General features: G+C 49.9%; 7 protein-coding genes; 3 read left to right on the forward strand and 4 right to left on the reverse strand.

Moving 5' to 3' along the window:
- Positions 1–765: 765 nt before the first annotated feature.
- RCC_03574 (probable protein kinase ck2 catalytic subunit ck2 alpha-3) lies at positions 766–1885 on the reverse strand (the record flags this gene model as incomplete). XM_023768860.1 has 3 exons in its annotated part: positions 766–861; positions 917–1710; positions 1771–1885. 3 exons carry the CDS (start codon positions 1883–1885, stop codon positions 766–768), a joined length of 1005 nt encoding a protein of 334 aa, XP_023624628.1.
- An 815-nt stretch (positions 1886–2700) lies between these two features.
- RCC_03575 (related to Palmitoyltransferase pfa4) lies at positions 2701–3817 on the forward strand (the record flags this gene model as incomplete). XM_023768861.1 has 3 exons in its annotated part: positions 2701–2725; positions 2782–2915; positions 2978–3817. 3 exons carry the CDS (start codon positions 2701–2703, stop codon positions 3815–3817), a joined length of 999 nt encoding a protein of 332 aa, XP_023624629.1.
- Positions 3818–4274: 457 nt separating this feature from the next.
- RCC_03576 (uncharacterized protein) lies at positions 4275–6033 on the reverse strand (the record flags this gene model as incomplete). XM_023768862.1 has 7 exons in its annotated part: positions 4275–4680; positions 4784–4996; positions 5049–5104; positions 5153–5266; positions 5319–5533; positions 5629–5716; positions 5779–6033. The coding sequence occupies 7 exons, from the start codon at positions 6031–6033 to the stop codon at positions 4275–4277; spliced, it is 1347 nt and encodes a 448-aa protein (XP_023624630.1).
- Positions 6034–6791: 758 nt separating this feature from the next.
- RCC_03577 (probable succinate-semialdehyde dehydrogenase) lies at positions 6792–8566 on the forward strand (the record flags this gene model as incomplete). XM_023768863.1 has 6 exons in its annotated part: positions 6792–6815; positions 6877–6964; positions 7016–7756; positions 7806–8306; positions 8362–8468; positions 8525–8566. The coding sequence occupies 6 exons, from the start codon at positions 6792–6794 to the stop codon at positions 8564–8566; spliced, it is 1503 nt and encodes a 500-aa protein (XP_023624631.1).
- A 357-nt stretch (positions 8567–8923) lies between these two features.
- On the reverse strand, positions 8924–10478 carry RCC_03578 (uncharacterized protein; the record flags this gene model as incomplete). XM_023768864.1 has 7 exons in its annotated part: positions 8924–9087; positions 9191–9495; positions 9547–9689; positions 9740–9872; positions 9923–10017; positions 10112–10216; positions 10266–10478. The coding sequence occupies 7 exons, from the start codon at positions 10476–10478 to the stop codon at positions 8924–8926; spliced, it is 1158 nt and encodes a 385-aa protein (XP_023624632.1).
- Positions 10479–11499: 1021 nt separating this feature from the next.
- Positions 11500–13465, forward strand: RCC_03579 (related to HNM1-Choline permease; the record flags this gene model as incomplete). XM_023768865.1 has 8 exons in its annotated part: positions 11500–11661; positions 11712–11726; positions 11777–11832; positions 11887–12030; positions 12082–12094; positions 12150–12261; positions 12318–12501; positions 12556–13465. The coding sequence occupies 8 exons, from the start codon at positions 11500–11502 to the stop codon at positions 13463–13465; spliced, it is 1596 nt and encodes a 531-aa protein (XP_023624633.1).
- A 1423-nt stretch (positions 13466–14888) lies between these two features.
- RCC_03580 (probable oxidoreductase, 2-nitropropane dioxygenase family, putative) lies at positions 14889–16137 on the reverse strand (the record flags this gene model as incomplete). XM_023768866.1 has 4 exons in its annotated part: positions 14889–15269; positions 15322–15742; positions 15801–16062; positions 16119–16137. The coding sequence occupies 4 exons, from the start codon at positions 16135–16137 to the stop codon at positions 14889–14891; spliced, it is 1083 nt and encodes a 360-aa protein (XP_023624634.1).
- Positions 16138–18296: the final 2159 nt, after the last annotated feature.

Genomic DNA, 18296 nt, shown 5'->3' on the forward strand with positions numbered 1-18296 from the left:
AATTGTCCGGATCAGGCGAGATGCGCTTCTGTAGAGAAGGGCAGATGGCTGCATGGCTATCCCGTTCAGTAAATGTYATTATGAATGCAAAGATGGCATGTATACAGAAGTTCTCATCATGCTCAATCCTGAAGTCCACCCCATCGAACGTGCGCATCGGCTGCGTGATCGATCAAGGTTGTGTTTTTGCCAGCGAGAGATTCCTTGGCTGGAACTGACGGAACGTGACCAGAAAGGAATGAAACATCGACTTTGAGAAACTGTGAGAATTGAGAGATCACAGTCATGACTTCTCAAGAAGAGTGGTATTGTTGTTGTATATCTGCCACTTCTGAATGAACTGTCGCCATCGCCCTGTCCACAGAGTCTCATGCGTAGAGATCCCAGCAAGACGCCCAAAGAAATGAAAGACATCCCCCTCGAACTAGATTAGGAAGATTCATTTCCCGAGCCTGGAGGCCAGCTTGTGTTTTGCCAGTGCGCCGCGAGCCCACAGTGACATAGTACGACGCCCGAATTTTTCACTCTTTTCCGACACCCGCACATCCAAATCACCTTCGATCGAAGGATCGGATAGGGGCGGGATGGATGTCTTTCAGCTGGACGATRCATGTCAAAAGGCCTGTGCGGCTTGAGGCGATGAATTGTGACGGGTATCTTTCCCGCCGCCTGGCTGAGCTCATCGGTCGTAGCAACTATATCTGAGATTTTGGTTTGCCATATCAGCATGTGAGAACTGAGCTAGGCTGGATGATGTGTGGGTGGTCATTGATGGGTACTATTGTTTGCAGCCTGCTCCTCGGCTTGTCGAATGGGTGCGAAGTAGTGATGTGCCATTGCCTCTTTGGCGGTGAGACGTTCCTATCATAACAGTCAGCAGATGCAATGTGACAGACAGCGTATAAGATCTGAATACCTGATGATCGTATCGAAGCAACTTGTCGAGAAAGTCAATGGCGTCATTGCTCACGAAACGTTGGTTCTCGTTGTTAACGAATCCATGCCAGCTCTTTTTGGGGAAGCGGCCGAGGATATCATCATACTGCGCATCCAGCTCAATATCGTACTTGTCAAGGTAGTCGAACAAGTCTTCCGTCCCAAGCACTTTGGCAATCTTCACGAGCTGATCACTGTTGGAGTTACCGTGGAAGAATGGCTCCTTCCTAAAGATCATGCTCGCGAACATGGCACCCAACGACCACATGTCCAGACTGTAGTCGTATTCCTGAAAGTCCACCAGCAACTCTGGTCCCTTGAAGTAACGACTTGCTACTCGTACGTTGTACTCCGTCCCCGCATGGTAGAACTCGGCCAAACCCCAATCAATAAGACGCAGCTTGCGGTTCTCGTGATCAATCATAACGTTATGGGGTTTGACGTCTCTGTGCATGATTCCTTTGCTATGGCAATAGTCCAGCGCCTTTAGCAGCTCGAAGATGTAATAGCGAACATCCAAGTCTTGGAACTTAGGATATAACGTCCTGAAATCGGTGTTGTTGACATGCTCGAATATGAGGCTCGGCGTCTTGGATTGGCTGTCACGAACCACGTCGAGCAGGGCGACGATGTTGGGTCCACCCGAGAGATTTTGAAGGATCTTAATCTCACGCTTGATCTTCTTCTTCTTCACAGGCTTGAGGACCTTGATCACACACTTTTGGTAGTTAACCACATTGACGCCCTCGAAAACTTCCGAATACTTTCCACGGCCTGTTCAACATGTGTCAGCATATCTCATCATCTTCATGCCCATTGTGTAGCCTAGCCTACCAATCTTCCGCACTACTTCGTAGTTCTCCAGCACACCCCAACTGATGTTGACGCTGTCATAGTCCCAGTATGCGCGCGGCATTTCTTGGTTGACGGAGGCATAGACGCGCGCCATCCTGAGTGAAGAGTCCGCCAGCGCGGAGTTGGCACCGCTTGCGAGAGCGTAAATGTCAATGTTGCTTGGGTCTGGCTCTTGCCCTCGTGTGCCTGCTATCGTGCCGGTGGGACGAAGTGCGGGCGGTGCGGGGCTATGAATGAGCGCGCTTTGCGGACGTGGTGGAGCGCGAGAGATTCGCGAGTCGTCCAGAGGGGACGTTGCGAGTGGAAGGGATATGCGCCGATTCTGGCGAGGTGGTCAAGGTGTCACTGATGTAGGTAGTGGGCTTGGTGGGCTGTGGGCTGGAGTGCAGAGCGTGGACCGTGCAWACCGTGCACATGACTTCTACCTGATTGCACCTTGCATCGAAACCGGAGACTTGCCCATCAACATATTCATACAACACACATGTCACAATAGATATGGACAAGGATCTCCCTTTGCTGCAGAGACTGTCCCCTCCGGCCGTCACTTGGCTCGTCTGCTTCCTGGCATACACCTCACAATGGCTATTCCACCACCTAGAGCCCGGCCCTCTACAATCACAGGACGCGTACACGTTCAACTCACTGGTGGCCTGTTTGCTAGTCTGCTACTGGAGGACGTGCCTCACGGATCCGGGAAGAATACCCAATGATTGGCATGAGACTATCAATGCCGCAGGCTCTTCCGGCAACACCGCTAGCGAAGCTGCAGTTCAGAGCAATCGCTGGTGCCGCAGATGTGAGATATTCAAGCCGCCCAGAGCCCATCATTGTAAGACAYGCAGGCGGTGAGTATTTCAACACATGACTCCTGATGCGTGTCTAATGTCTAGAAGRTGCGTTATGAAAATGGACCATCACTGCGTCTGGACTGGTAGGCTCCTCAAACCCATCTCCGCTCCAAGAACAGGTAGGTAACACATCTCTCAGCGAATTGTGTCTCTCACATCACCATTCCGCATTTCGTCCGTTTTCTCTTCTACGCTGTCGTATCCATGGCCTACCTYGAATACTTCCTTTGCCAGCGCATATCAATCATTTGGCAGCAACGGACTCTACCCAGCGTGCGTACCCATGCCAATCCTACTACCATCCTGCCACCACCCCTAATCATGTTAACATCCAGTACCTTGGCCCTTCAGTTCTCAAGATTGCTCATGTCTTCATTTTGATCACGATCAACTCATTCGTGCTCTTCGCGCTCATCCTACTCCTGGGCCGCACAATCTGGTGTCTATCTGTCAATACATGGACAATTGAAGGCTGGGAAATCGAACGCCACCACACTCTACTACGCCGTGCACGCGCTCTTGGCGGATACCTCGACGCCCCGGATGGAAGCAGGATTCAAATCCAGCATCAGGAGTTCCCATGGGATGTAGGCATTTTAACGAATATCTGTCAAGGAATGGGCACTCGCAATCCCCTGGCTTGGTTCTGGCCTTTCTCACAAAGTCCAAGTGTGGCGAGTGGCTTGTCATTTGAGCATAATGAGATTGACGATCCTAGCAAGCCATGGCCACCTCCTGATCCCGATAGACTATTCAAGGTGGAGCGGAAACCTCTTGTGGGAGATGGATTTACCAAGTCTTGGGATATCAACGACTTCAAAAAGAGACAAGCCGCAGATATGGCGAGGCATGCCAATGCTGATGGCGAGCACGTGGTGCGGAGAAGACCTTTCCGTGAGCGAATGGAAGGGCCTGGAAGGCATCGATCAGACGATGGCGCGGACTACTACGATAATGGGGAGTACTCTGATGTCGACAGCGAGGAGGAGGATGGCGACGATCTTTCTGACGATGCTCGCGGTGGTGGTGGGGACGGCGAAGAAGCGTGGAGAAACAAGGAAGGCGAAAGACTAGCTGATTTTGGGGTTGACGAAATGGCAGACTTCTACGACGAGGATGATCTGCCGTTGGCTGAACTGATACGGAGGAAGAAAGGGGGAGTTGCGACTTCTTAGATGAAAGTGTACACTGGGCTGCAATGCTGATGGCCTCAATGACAATGTGTCATCTTCGGAGAATTAGCACAGACACCTTCATGGTAAGTTCTGGCCTTCAAAGACCACAGGTGTTCGTTCAGGGGCACCAAACCTATTCGCAGCTGCCCCCTGCTGCTGCTCTCCTCAGTGGGGTTGATTTAAGGATCAGGGTTAGGGTAGCGCAATCTTTCGCTATAGCGGAGATGCAAGGCATGGAGTTAACATACCATACAGCGCACATAGATCGACTATATTGTGCGAGACGCAGAGCAAATTGAAGAGTTTCAAAGATACTACCAACGTTAGCAGTACCTTCCTCCATTCGCGAAACTGACTATAAAAGCTCAGCAATCAGCTGGAATGTCGTCCGGCGACACCCTCGAATGTGTCTCATTTGGCGATGGTCTGACCACTATCTGCACCACTTCCCACAATCCTAAGCTCTAGTCTTCTGAATATGATCAATAGCCTTCAGCAAGTAACCAACAAAGATAGCCGGGTTCTCCGTCGCTGGGAAGTGTCCAAGACCCTTCATAGCCGTATGCACACCTCCGGGAATCTTATCACAAGTTGCCTGAGACATGGCCGGAGTGTTGGACCAGTCGTACTCTCCTGTGAGCATATAGACGGGACAAGCCTTGGTATCGATGCCAGCCATGCGGGAGCGACCGTCCCAGCCTCCAAAGTAAAAGTCCAGATCACCGTGGAAGATTCCGTAGGCTTGTGCCGAGTAGAGATGCCAGACGAGCTGGCGGTTTTTCAGCGGTGCGGTTGGGGACATCATTCCGTAGGTCCATTCGGGTGCGAACAAAGATTGGTTCACGTAGGGGGAACGATCGTTCCTGCGATGGAGGTAAGTGTTTGCCTTGATCATGCGTTCGGGAACAGAAGCGGCCAGATTGGAATTCTGAGCTCGTTTTTTCTCCATGTGTTTCGAAAACTTACCAATCGCGATCCATGTTGAGATAATCACTTCCCTGCAATGGAATCGTGCCAACGCAACCAACTTCCTTGTATCTCACAGCACAAGCGAGTGAGATCTGACCGGCCATGGATGCACCACAGATGATGGGCTTGTTCAGGCCAAGCTTCTTGACCACAGCAGCGATACATCCAACGTAAGTGTCCTCGTTGTTGGTGTGCTTACCAGGCCAGTAGCTGTATATCGGGTCAGCTGTGAGTTTGAAACCGAATGTGAGAGTAAGCTTACCCTTCGTAAGGGAATGATCTGCCGTGTGCTGGGAGGTCGAAGGCGGTCATACGGCACTGTTTCGATTAGATGCTGACCGTGGAAATTGTCTTGTAGAATCTTACCCGCTTCCTCATTTGCTCATTGTTCATTACTCCGTGATACTGACGAGAATCACTACCGGCAGTGTGCAAGAACACAATCTCTTGATCGCCCTCTCCGGCTTGCTCGTAAAAGACCTGAGATTGATCAGTGAATTGCTTTCATAATCTCGATCAGAACAACACTGACCTTGCACTTGCCCCAAGTTGGAACTTTAATATATGTGTATCGGCCAACGATGAAATCTTCATCAACTTCCGGCTCTTCGTAAGCCGGCGTTGGGCCCGCATGTGCATCGTGAATAATTTCAAGTACACGACGCCAGACATGAGTCCAGTGAGCAAAAGCGGTCTGATCGCCCTCAACCGAGATTCCTTCCTGCTTAATGTTCATGCCGAACATGCCTTGACATTCATCAGCGCTGAGCTTGGATATTTGTCGTCGGATTGCTGGTGGTCTCAACAAACGCACCGGCGGGTGGCATTGCTCGCTCACTTACCCCAATATGATTGATATGGTGCCACAGGGGTCTGCTTCATGAATTCTTGCCATTGCTGCGGAAGCGCAGACAAGACGAAGGCGCAGTCCTGTACAAGCACGTTTTAGTTCTCGTCTATCCATGCACACTTCCGATGCAGTATAGACTGACCTTAGTGGTACCGGATCGGATGTTGGCTTTGCCATTGGTCACGGTAACGACGATGGCATTGTCAGATCCGGCAGCCTTGATTCCAAAGGTTTTTGGTTCGGCGATAGCATCGCTCGTTGTAAAGTACTTCAATTGCTCATCGCTCTCGGCAGCCTTGTTGGCTTTTGGGAGGGCAGCTTCTAGAGCCGAAGGAAGATCTGAGAACGCGTGTGCCATAGTGTTTGTATCGTTGACTTTTTGACGTTTCGCAGGCATCATGAAGAATGTTTGTGGTATTTATGTATGAGGAGCTACCAGCAGCAAGGTGCGAACTGGTGGTTGTGCAACGGGAGAAAGGGAAATGGGTAATGCATACCCGCATGCTATTGAAGTACCCGCATGCTAACTGGAGTACCATTTATGACATCCTTGACATCCGCACAGCTCATCTTGGAAGCTTCCATGGGTTGTTCTTACGAGTACATGAGCGGGGTCGCTTGGGGGTTACCTTGAACAGGATCTTTGGTTGGTAGACCTTGGAGAACGTGGAAAGGTCTCAGCCTGATGACAGGAGAAGTGAGGCGTGTGTGGAGAGGTTGTGGATGACTCTGGTTTGGTGGATGTAATGTATAGAGCCACCAGTAAGATAAAAGCCACATTTTGTACACAATTGCAGTCCACGGCGCCTTCCTACAGGCGAGAAAGCGGTAACTCGCATGTTGTAAGTTATGTGGACAAGTGGGATGAGGGAAAGGCGTGTACCAATAACTAGTTTCCTAGCTTCATACACCATCATTATTCCCGTTGTCTCCGGCGCCTATCGGGCAAACGGGTAGGCAGTACGGCCAGAACCCCGCTCGGATAAACTTTCTAGCTCGGATTGGAGGGGCATAGGCGAAGAGACAGCTGTGGATGACGCAGACACAGATTCGATAAATTATTCCCTCTCTGTCGACACCTTCCTTGCCACTTAGAGAGAGATAGAAGCTTACATTCAAGACAGCATATCGATAACAGGACACAAGCTTTTCGCAATGGCTCCCAATCTTCCTTTCAAGGTAACCGGCAGACAAGCAACTTGCACGATGCCGCTAAAGCTGACATGTCCATCTTTGAAAGTTGAACAACCCGGAGCTGTTCCGTGATCAGTCTCTCGTCGGTGGAGAATGGATCGAAGCCAAGTCGGGCAAGCGATTCGATGTAGTTGGTATGCCATTCTTTCGTCTACCACAAATGTGATACCTAACGTTTTTCCCAGATCCCGGCAATGGCAAAGTATGGGCAACGGCTCCAGACATGGGCCCCGACGACGTGGACAACGCCATCACTGCTGCAAACAACGCATTCAACGATTACAAGAAGATCAACCCAAGAACTCGTGCTCAATGGATGTTGAAGTGGGACCAGTTGATTCGGGAGAACCGCGATGACTTGGCACAGATCGTCACCTACGAATCCGGTAAACCACTGGCAGAGGCGCAAGGCGAGCTCGATTATGCCCTGGGTTTCACCTGGTGGTTTGCAGGCGAGGCGGAGCGCGTTCAGGGAACCGTTCAGACTCCAGCAGCACCCAACAGGCGGGTGTTCACCGTCAGCCAGCCCATTGGTGTGGCGGTCGCTCTCGTCCCCTGGAACTTCCCAATCGCAATGATTCTCCGGAAAGCTGGCGCTGCATTGGCCGCCGGCTGTACCATRGTCGTTAAGCCCAGTCCAGAAACCCCGTTCTCAGTCGCCGCTCTTGCATACTTGGCCGAGAAGGCTGGGTTCCCAAAGGGTGTCTTCAGCGTCATGCCAACTAGCCTCGAAACCACACCCGCTCTCAGCGAGGCTCTTTGCAGACATCCATTGACCAAGAAGGTTACCTTCACAGGTAGCACCAGAATTGGAAAGGTCGTTGCAAAGATCTGTGCAGATGGACTTAAGAAGGTCACTCTTGAGCTAGGCGGGAACTGCCCCTTTTTGGTCTTTGACGATGCAGACTTGGAGCAAGCCGCAACTCGTAGGTCGAAAATGTGGTATTATTCATGTACATGGCTGATCTGAAGCAGAGTTAATGGCGCTCAAGTGGCGACACGCCGGTCAAGCTTGCATCACAGCGAACCGAGTGTTTGTCCAGAAGGGAGTATAMGACAAGTTCGCCGAAATTTTGACTACCAAGACGAAAGAGCTGGTTGTTGGCMATGGTTCGGACAAGAAGTCGACAATGGGTCCTGTTACGACAGAGCGAAGCTTGGACAAGGCTGAAGCCCAGGTAGCGGATGCGACCAAGAACGGCGGTAAAGTCATCTTGGGTGGCAAGAGATTGCATGGTACTCCCGGGTACGATGGATACTTCTTTGAGCCGACTGTCATCACTGGTGCGAAGGACCAGATGTTGATCGCTCAAGAAGAGACATTTGCCCCGGTCATGGCCCTGTTCGAATTCGACACTGAAGAAGAAGCCGTGAAACGCGCCAACGACACCAGTATGGGACTTGCCAGCTACTTCTTCACGAAGAACATTGACCGGACATGGAGACTGCTTGAGAATCTCGAGGCGGGCATGATAGGTATGTTTTCGCTCTTGATGTTGGCTCTCTGTGATCTCAAACTAACACTTGATAGGAATGAACACTGGCAACTCCTCCGCGGCGGAGGCTCCATTCGGTGGCATCAAGGAGTCCGGATATGGAAAAGAGAGCGGCAAGGATGTTGCCATCAAGGAGTACATGGTAAGACACGCCCCGTTGAGATTTTTTGAAATCGCTCGCTAATTGTTTTGCTACAGATTACCAAGACTGGTACTCTCACGCTCAGTGACCACTATTAGATTGCTCCGATGAAGTTGTCTTGTAGCTCAAGGTCTCTGGCGAACATTAGTGGCAACCAGATAAATCACTCGCATACCGCAGAATATCACCTAGCAACCACTTCCCAACCCGGAGGAGGGGTGCGCTACGTGGGTGAGATTGTGCCATTTCTCAATGCGAAGCGCAACATTGTTTCAGCTATCTTCTGGGTATCTCCAAGCCAGCAAAGCTCTTCCCAACTCCTGCTCTCCACGCAGCGTTGCACCAAATGTGTAATAAATCGATGGGGGGTATCATAAAGTGAAAGTCATAAGAATCATGTAGTGAAGGTCCTCCTGCTTTGTCAAAGATCTTTCTGCCGCCTTTGTTGATGAATGTCATCTTTCACCATCTTCGTAGTGGGGACCCTCTTCGTGGTGGACCTCGCAAGTGCGAGTTTGCTGGATGAACATGTGCTGCGATTCATGACTYCCACCAGAATGCAGGCTTGTCAAGGGTTTTGGTGGGGCTGATACAAGGGTGACGTTCTTGCCATAACTTCCTAAGAACCCAATATCATCAGCTTCACTCCCAAGCGGCGTGATGGCGATCAAACGCAAGGTTCTGCTTGCGCAGAAGCCCGGCATCTGTCGATCGATGCTTACCTTGACTCCCGGCAGGAGAGGGCTGTTTCGATGCTCTTCGACTACTCCTCTTGCCTCCCGAGTCCACGGGATTGGTGTCGTGGCTGTGCTGACCGTACCCACTGATGCCTTGCGTGTCATGCGTTCCCCACCCTGTATTGAAAGCCTTGACGAAAGGTTTCRGCGTTGGCATGGTGGCAGCCATCAAACCATAATGCATCTCGACGTTCATGCAAATGAACGGTATGACACCGTTGAGTAATGGCTCGGCTGAGCCGATCGCATTGGCGAGAAAGTGTACTCGAAGAATTGCTGCGGCAACGACGCTGGTGAATGTTAGCGAGTGCAGTAAGAGCGATGGGCGTTGATTATCTCACGGCAACCTAAGCCCGAAGACTGCTACGACAGTCAACTTCCTTGACAGACTTGTTTTGAGATTCCATACGAGCCACACTGGCAGTGCGAACAACAGTGCCTCGATGATGACATTGAAAGCCGTGATGACTTGCCACGCAAGAAGCTAGAGTCTTGTTAGTGCRGATTCACATCCAGACAAGAGTGGCGGCATACCAAGTTCCCGCATGAATCTCCGCCAGTGATGTCCCAAGGGGTGTGGTTCGTACATCGTACTGCCTCTGCTACGAAAGAACCTAGTCCCCACAGGCAGGATAGCGCGAGAACAGCATAGCATGCGTATACGCGGCTGTTCGGTCGTCAGCACTCCCTTCGATCGTCTGCAGGCAGGTCGCGCACCTTCTGAGAAACACTATACGCGCCAACAAGAGTGCGACCGTGCACTTTGTGAGCGCGTTTGTGATGATATATAGTAGCTGTGCAGCGTATATAGCCTGGAAGTTACAGTCAGCTTTGGAAAGCATTGCACACTCCCACTGCATTCTTGAGCCTCGCAGATGAGCGCCAATCTCGTTGGATGATATTTACCCTTGAAGCCTTTAGTATCTGCCCGTCCGTCAAGAGCTCGAGAGCCTTGCCAAATCCAAAAGATATCGCCGAGCTGAACACGACCATTTGCACAACACCGAACACCTAACAGAGCGTCAGTATGTGCCAAATCGCTGCATCTGTTTGTGCTTACTGTAGCAACGCTGCAGACGATATCATCTATCCCAAATGGTCCCGAGACGGTATATCGCATGAAGATTCGCACAATGAAGCATAGCACTACCCATGTAGCCATCAGAGTACATATCGTTAATGCAATCCCGCCGTGATCCTTATCCGTGGTTGTAAAGTTCCGCGGTCCTGAATCGAGATCTGGCAACTGTGGAGGACCAGGAGCGTCAGACATGGCGTCTGCGCCGCTACCTGCGTAGTTTCTAGCTGTGTCGAAGCGAGGCCGTCGAGAACGGCAAAGCCCACAAGGCGCGGCTGCTAGTTGAAGAAGGACGAGGTGAAGTGCAGCGTGGTCGGCTCGCAAGGGTGCAACCGGGCGAACCCGGTGCTCTCAATCCTAGGGGGGCGACGAACCCTCCGTGTGAGGAGTCGTGTGTCGTGCCATGCAAAATTGAGTCGCTAGCTCGCCGAGCACAACGTGGTAAGACGAGATTACCAGACCTCCCCAGCCAGGTTCCACGCTCGCCTGGATAGCAAGTCGTTAAAATAGAATATGAGACAACCGCCGTACCACGTTGTGCCTGATCAGTCCACTAGATAAGCTGATGATGGGCGTGAGTTCTCCAGGTTTGCGCATCTCAGATTCCGATGGCGTATCGAAATAGGCTTTTAGGCACAAAGAGTGATCGACTTGAGATCCGGAAGAGGAAGGCCGGGGGAACCAAGTGATACGCAGGGCAGCACATGGCGTTCGACCATTGGACAAGCCCGGATGTGTCGGCGTTGGGAGCCCCGCCTCTGTAACTTGCAGTGACTTTTACACGTGCGTGCAACAATGTAACAACCGTCAGCTTCCAATTTCTGATGAAGCGGCGGCCACATCAACAAAAGATCTGCACGCTCTCATGCTTGCAGGACGGCTTCATCAGCGCTCGTAGTTTCTTTCAGAAGTGGATTCAACCGAGCGAGATGGTATCGGGAGCTTCCTTCATCTTCATCGCACAGATCGCTGCGTCGTCAATAATAAACTTCGGAGGTGGACAGAACAAGAGTTTCCCACCCTAGTAGCAGATCCGGATGGTGGCGTGGGTGGGCCTCTTGCAGCACTGTCGGCTTAGAAGGTGGCATGCTTGCTCAATACTTCAATCATTGCTTGCCCTGCATCGGCTCACCACATCTTCTTGCTCGCTGACCCGATCAGAGCATTGAGAGCGTCGCGTGTCGCGTTTTGCATCCCTCCCACCCAAGATCCAACCATGGAGATGTCGCAAAGAAGCCATTACGAGATGGACGCCAAAGCCAGCTCGACGCAAATCACCATGGACGACGAGGTGGATCACAACCTCTCTCCAGAGAAGGCCGGGACTAGACTAGACCAGATGGATATGCGACGGATGGGTAAATCGCAGGAGTTTCGTGTAAGAAAGTCGCGATTGTAGAGAAGATATGTGCTAACATTGGATTGTAGCGAAACTTCAGTTTCGTAAGTTGATGCGTTTTGATCGCGAGAGCGATAGCTCACAGAAGATTCAGATACCAATCTTTGGCTTTGCAGCAGTGTTGATGATGACGTGGGCTTCTATTATGAAGTGAGTACTCTTCCTAGATCTGCGATTGCATCAGTCACTGATGTTCCATAATAGCTCCGTGAGCTACATTCTTCCAAATGGAGGGCTTCCGGCACTCATCTGGATATACATTGTAACTCTCTTTGGTTTCGGATGTGCAATTCTGTCAATGGCAGAAATGGCATCGATGGCGCCGACTTCAGGTGGTCAATACYACTGGTGAGTTGATCCTATGTCGCCGTCTGGATGAAAGAGCTAACGTGCAGAAAGGGTTTCCGAATTCGTAAGAATGCAGGTGCCGTGATTCTCCACAGAATACTTTGCTGACAATCTCTCAGGCTCCAAAGTCCTTCCAAAAAGTACTCAGCTACGTTGTTGGTTGGTTCTGCGTTCTCGGGTGGCAGGCCGGTATAGCTGGGCAATGTTTCACAGTCGCAAGTCAAGTGCAGGGTCGGTGTTCGGCGATGAAGATTGAATAGAGACGTAAGAAGACTGACCGTTCGCAGGAATGATTATCCTCAACGATATCAAGTACAAGCCCCGACCATGGCATGCTACGCTGTTGACAATAGCCACGGCCACAGTTGCCGTCATGTTCAACAGCTTCTTTGTTCGAAAGTTGCCTCTCATAGAGGGCCTGGTCCTCGTACTGCTTGTGTTCGGTTTCTTCGGCGTCTTGATCCCGCTTTGGTTTGTCCAGCCCAGCAGTATCTCCACACGCAAGCCAGAGCTGATAATTTAAAGGGTCTTCGCGCCTAAGCACTCCAGCAGCGATGTATGGCTCAACTTCACACAGGTGTCCGACTGGCCATCGATGGGCACCGCTACCTTGGTCGCCTTCACAGGGCCCATCTACGCGCTGATTGGTCCCGACTCGGCTGTCCACATGGCTGAAGAGGTCAAGGATGCTTCCAGGACGATTCCCTGGGCGATGGTGTCCACATTGATCCTGAATGGTTTCACAGGTCTGGTCATGGCCATCACCTTCGCCTACTGTCTAGGTCCAATCGAGGCAGCGCTATTGCCAAAATACAACTTTGCGCTGATCGGGACCTTCTWCAACGCCACTCAGTCGCACGCCGGAGCAACGATCWTGACTTGCATTGTGACCACTCTGGCTCTTTGCTCTGCCATCAGCAACGTCGCCACGGCAAGTCGGCAGATGTTCGCCTTTGCGCGCGACCACGGGCTACCTTTTGCGAGATTTCTGTCTCACGTACGGCCTGGGTGKGACATTCCTCTCAACTCAGTCATAGTGTGCTTCTGCTGCACGGCACTCCTATCGCTGATCAACTTGGGAAGCACAGTGGCTTTCAACGCCATTCTCTCCATTGGAGTTGGTGCGCTCCTGACCTCGTATATGACTTCCATTGGATGCCTTCTTCTCAAGCGAATCCGGGGCGAGGAGTTGTTGCCGCGCCGCTGGAGTCTGGGAGTTCCGTTCGGATGGTTCTGCAATACTGTTGGCTTTGTGTATGTTGTGATTGCCTTCATCTTTGCATTCTTTCCCATTGGGAATCATCCAACACCAGAGTCGATGAATTGGGCTTGCGTGATATATGGAGCAGTTGGGATTCTAGCGACCATTTATTATTGCTTCTGGGCAAGGCACATTTACGTGCCGCCTGAGTCGCGTTTAGCCAAGGACTTGTAGTGGTCTGGCTTATGGATCTGGGACATAGTTGATTGCAATTGAAATGTACATTGACGATTTCATCCCTGTGCTCATAAAGACCCTTGCTAAGAAATATCCATGATCTCGGAACTTCCCTGTGTATTGCATGCGTGTGTTGAACTGGTGATCATCGGAACCATGAAAATCTGAGGATTTTTGGATGAAAGTGAGAGGTGGAATAAAAGGATGAAGTCGCAGAGGAAGGAGAGCTAAAATGTTAGWCGTACATGGATCAATAGTCCTTGATTCCTGTCGTCCACCCCATCGGTGCCGATGCATGATCTATGTCGAGAAGCGCTATGATATTTGCGATTATTGTCTGCACGACCTGTTCCTGTTCCTGTTCCTGTTCCTGCGTGACCGACCATCAGCCTTACCGGACTTTTTAGGTTCGATAGAACTACTCCAAGCCCGCTTTAACCTGACAAGTCACCTCTCGACACGCACCTCAGTACAACATCAGTCATGTGGCAGTACGCATAACATAAGCCCCCATACGCGACACGCTCAAACATCACTGACACCCTCACAGAGCATACCGTAACCTCTCCCCTCGCACGCGACTCTTCATCGGAGGAGGCGTCATCCTATACGCCGGGTTCGGACTCTTCCTCTCGGATAAAGCAGAGCAGACATTCGGGTTCACACCTTCTGAAGAGGATAAACAGAAACTACGCGAGGCTGTTCCTAAGATTCACTTTGTGGACAAGGATAAATAGCTGTGGAGAATGTAGCATGCATGCAAGTCATTGATAAGCCGGTTGGGGGTCTTTTGAGACGGGGAAGAGTAGCTTTAGAGCCAACGGATGGTGGATCTTGATGGTATGGCTCGCACGATGGCCGTAGGACAAGACTATCACTATCACACTGCGCCAATTGAGGGGAAGTGGGTATACAGACGGCATGTTTGTCGCAGTACTGGTCTGCGGGGTGGCATTTTAATTGCATCTGCCAATGGTGCACAGCCATGCTCTACGGCCTTTGCACACGCGCCGAGTCCCTCTCCGACGTAAGTAAACTCTCCGACGACTTGAGGTATGCCAAGCTGACAGGTTCATAGGTAAACGTGCAGAATGAGAGGACACGGCAGAGGCAGAGGGGCAAGAGATTTCCACATTACCATCGTGCAGGTCCAGCTTGAGTAGAAAAGTCCGCAAGACCATCTTGTATTCTGCCAATCCTGCAGAGCATACCTCGCATTGAAAGGTGTTGCCACCACGTGATTGAGTGTGGGCGACTGCAAAATGAATCATCACGAGCTTTCACTGACACAACAGGAGTTACAAGCAACTGGAATCATCAACTTCATAGATCGTATCAGTAAATGCCTCATGTAATGCTGGATCATGTTTTCAAAGATTTTACAAAATGAATCGCTCAAAAGTACACTATTTTCCCAGATCTACAACTTGCTCTTGCCGTTGATAGAATCAATGTTTGACTTGAATGTGTTGACAGCACCCTGCACAAACTCATCGACAATAGCCTTCGCAGACTTCTTCTCATTGACGACAGCCGCGGCCTTGCCCATGAGGAATGGCCGTGCGTTGTCCATGGTGTCATCGTCGACATCGTCGCCGAGACGCTCCATGTCCCACTCAACGGGAATGTGGCCCTTGGAAGTGAGGTCCTTGATTTCTTGCTGTCGGTTCTCCTCCCAGTTCTTGATGTATGGGTTGTTGCGCACACGAAGTGGTCGTCCAGTGAAGATGATGGTACGGACATTGTCATCGAAGCCAGCGGTTCGGACGGCTTCCTGGTGAGCACGGGGAGCACCGGCTTCCTGCATATTTGTTAGTGGCTGATCAGCGGGAGAATTCTGAGGATAAGCTTACCTCTGCAAGAATGAAACGAGTACCGACCCAAACAGCGCTGGCGCCGAGTGCAAGCGCAGCGGCAAGACCCTGACCGWTGAAGATACCACCGGCGGCAATAACCTGCACGGGCTGGCCGGTCATCGGGCTCTTGTGACCCTTGCAAAGTGCGGCAACTGCTGGGATGAGAACGGTAGTTGGCACATCTCCTGTGTGACCACCACCCTCACCACCCTGTGCGCAGATCATGTCCGCACCGAGCTCGAGACACTTCTTAACGTGCTTGGGGTGTCCGATCATGTTCATGTAGAGAACGCCGGCCTCGTGGAGACGGTCAACAGCGGACTTTGGTGGAACACCGACAGCGGAGACGAAAAGACGGGCACCGGACTCGATGGTGATCTCAATCAGCTCGTTGAGCTTTCCCTTTGTGTAATCGTAGCTGTGCAGGTGTCGTGTTAGAATCCTCCGTTGTTTGCCACGCTCCAATCTGAACATACTTGGTCTTRCGAGCACTGCCACCGACCTGAGGAAGCAGAAGATCAACACCGAATGGTGCATTCTTGTCCTTGAGGTATCCCTTGAGCTCGGCAATCTGCTMCCGAAGCATGTCGGGTGTGTATCCAACACCTCCAATAACACCGATGCCTCCAGCGTTGGTAACAGCGGCAGCGAGCTTAGGACCAGCGGCGACGTTCATGCCGGCAAGCATGATTGGGTGGTTGATCTTCAAAAGATCGGTCGTGACCGTGCGGATCTGCTCTGCAGACCTGTCAGCAAGATGTTTTCCCAGCGGTGGTTTGGTAGGGGCGGCTTACGAGGGGATGAGTCGGCCATGGTTGCTGGTTCAGATGAGGAATAATTTGCTGTTTCTTTGGTGCCGTAGGCTGTGAAGAGATGATGTGTCAAAGAGAGATGGCAAGAAGTTGGTGAGACAATTGAAATAGACCGAACGGAGGGCGGACAACCAGCACATGTGATTACCTAGAGCAGAGCCTCGGATTCCAGAAACACCTCGGCTGCGGCTGCATGCGGACCGTGCGGGCGCTTCATTGGTGAGTTGGCGCATTCGTGGCAGCATTTCTACAGCAAAATGATATTCATGTATGTGGACTCGTCGTGTCGAGCTCCTGCTGTGTCCGGAGAGATCTAAATGTCATTCGGTGCTGCTTGAGGGTGTAAGTTGACAGCCGTGCGGAGATGGGATGAAATGATCATCGCGAGACCAATTTTCCGAAAGTGTACGGCGCGTTTTTAAGAACAACTCTGCAACAATCCTTTTAGGCGATAGTGCGACGCTAGCATTACAGGGTATTAGAGCCTCGGTAATTGAAAGTGTATTCCGTACAATAAGTAACAAGTAGCGTAATTTAATGTGCGCGTGCAATGTCCTCGCTTTCCTCCTTTATTTAAGTCTACGATACCTAAGTAATAATAGTAAGGATAAAGTAAAGGTATAATAGCATTACGCGGGCAGCTATATAACTCTTTATATAGGTAAGTAAGATCTCTAAAAGAGCAGCAGGATAAAGACCTACTGCTCTTTTAGCGACTCTTATTAACACCTAAANAGCTATATAACTCTTTATATAGGTAAGTAAGATCTCTAAAAGAGCAGCAGGATAAAGACCTACTGCTCTTTTAGCGACTCTTATTAACACCTAAATACTAATATTAACACCTACTACTCCTACTACTATACTACCCCTTTACTATTTACCTATATCCTCCTCCCTCCTCTATACTATCCGTATAAAAGCCTAAGAAGGCGAAGAAGCCTAAGTTGCTATACCTATAGCTAGGTTATATCGATACTACGAAATACTAGAGGCCTAGAACTTTCCCTAAGGATCCGGATAATAATAGCGAATACGGATATTTTAAGTAGAACTTTATAAGAGTATAAGCTAGGAATTTAACACTTTAAGAGTAGCGCTAACCCGTATAATAGCTTAAGAAAATAGGATTCTCCCTTAACCGCGAGTAGAGGGAGATAATAGCTAAGCCTGCTACTAAGCACGTCGAGATCTATAATAGCTTTACTAATAGGATCGATAACATCCGAGACCGTCCGAACTACGTCGACGCCTTTTTAGTTACGAGCCGGTCTGTATAATCCTATTAGAGAATTATTAAAGTATAATAGCTAATAATATCGTAGTAGAATAATATTAACTAAGGAGGAGTATTACGGAGATTATAAGGAGCGGAAGGACTACGATAGCAATATAATTAAAAACCTAGGGCTATTTCTAGTATATTTCCTGCCCGTATAAAGGTGTTCGACGCTAACGAGAATAGCGCTGCACAATCTAGCGTAGATATTTAAACTTAGCCTATAGTAACTATATCTAGTAGGGAACTAAGAGTACCTACTAGTATAGCGATAGGATAGCTAGCGAGAGAGCCTATTAGGAGAGGCTAAAGGCGTATAATAGCAGACTAGAGAACATACGCTAGCGACCTAAGCGCGGAATAATTACGAGCATAGCTACGGATAATTAGTTAAAGGGTCTACGTTTAGGAAAGGACAAGTAGTCTCGTAGGTCTCGGAGCAAGTCTTAGGGTCGGAAGGGATAAGGTATAGAGAATTAGTACTCTTCTTTCTTCTATATAATCTCGATTTTAGCTATTACAAGTTCGTAATAGGAGCTTAGTATAATATTATAGTAATATTATAGTTCCTTCCTAAATAGGAAAGTTTCTACTCTTTTTATTAAATTATATATTCTATTATCCACTCTACTCGCGGACTATTATACTAGCTACTTTTATTTAAAAGAGTAGTAGGATAAATACCTACTGCTCTTTAAGCGACTCTTATCTAAATATATATAAAGGAGAGGTACTAAAGAGTAAGGCATAATAAAAGTAAAAGCGTAATAAGGCAGGTACGTAAGTAGCTATATAACTCTTTATATAGGTAAGTAAGATCTCTAAAAGAGCAGCAGGATAAAGACCTACTGCTCTTTTAGCGACTCTTATTAACACCTAAA

Source organism: Ramularia collo-cygni, assembly GCF_900074925.1.
Source record: "Ramularia collo-cygni strain URUG2 genome assembly, contig: RCC_scaffold04, whole genome shotgun sequence".
Taxonomy (NCBI): Eukaryota; Fungi; Ascomycota; class Dothideomycetes; order Mycosphaerellales; family Mycosphaerellaceae; genus Ramularia; species Ramularia collo-cygni.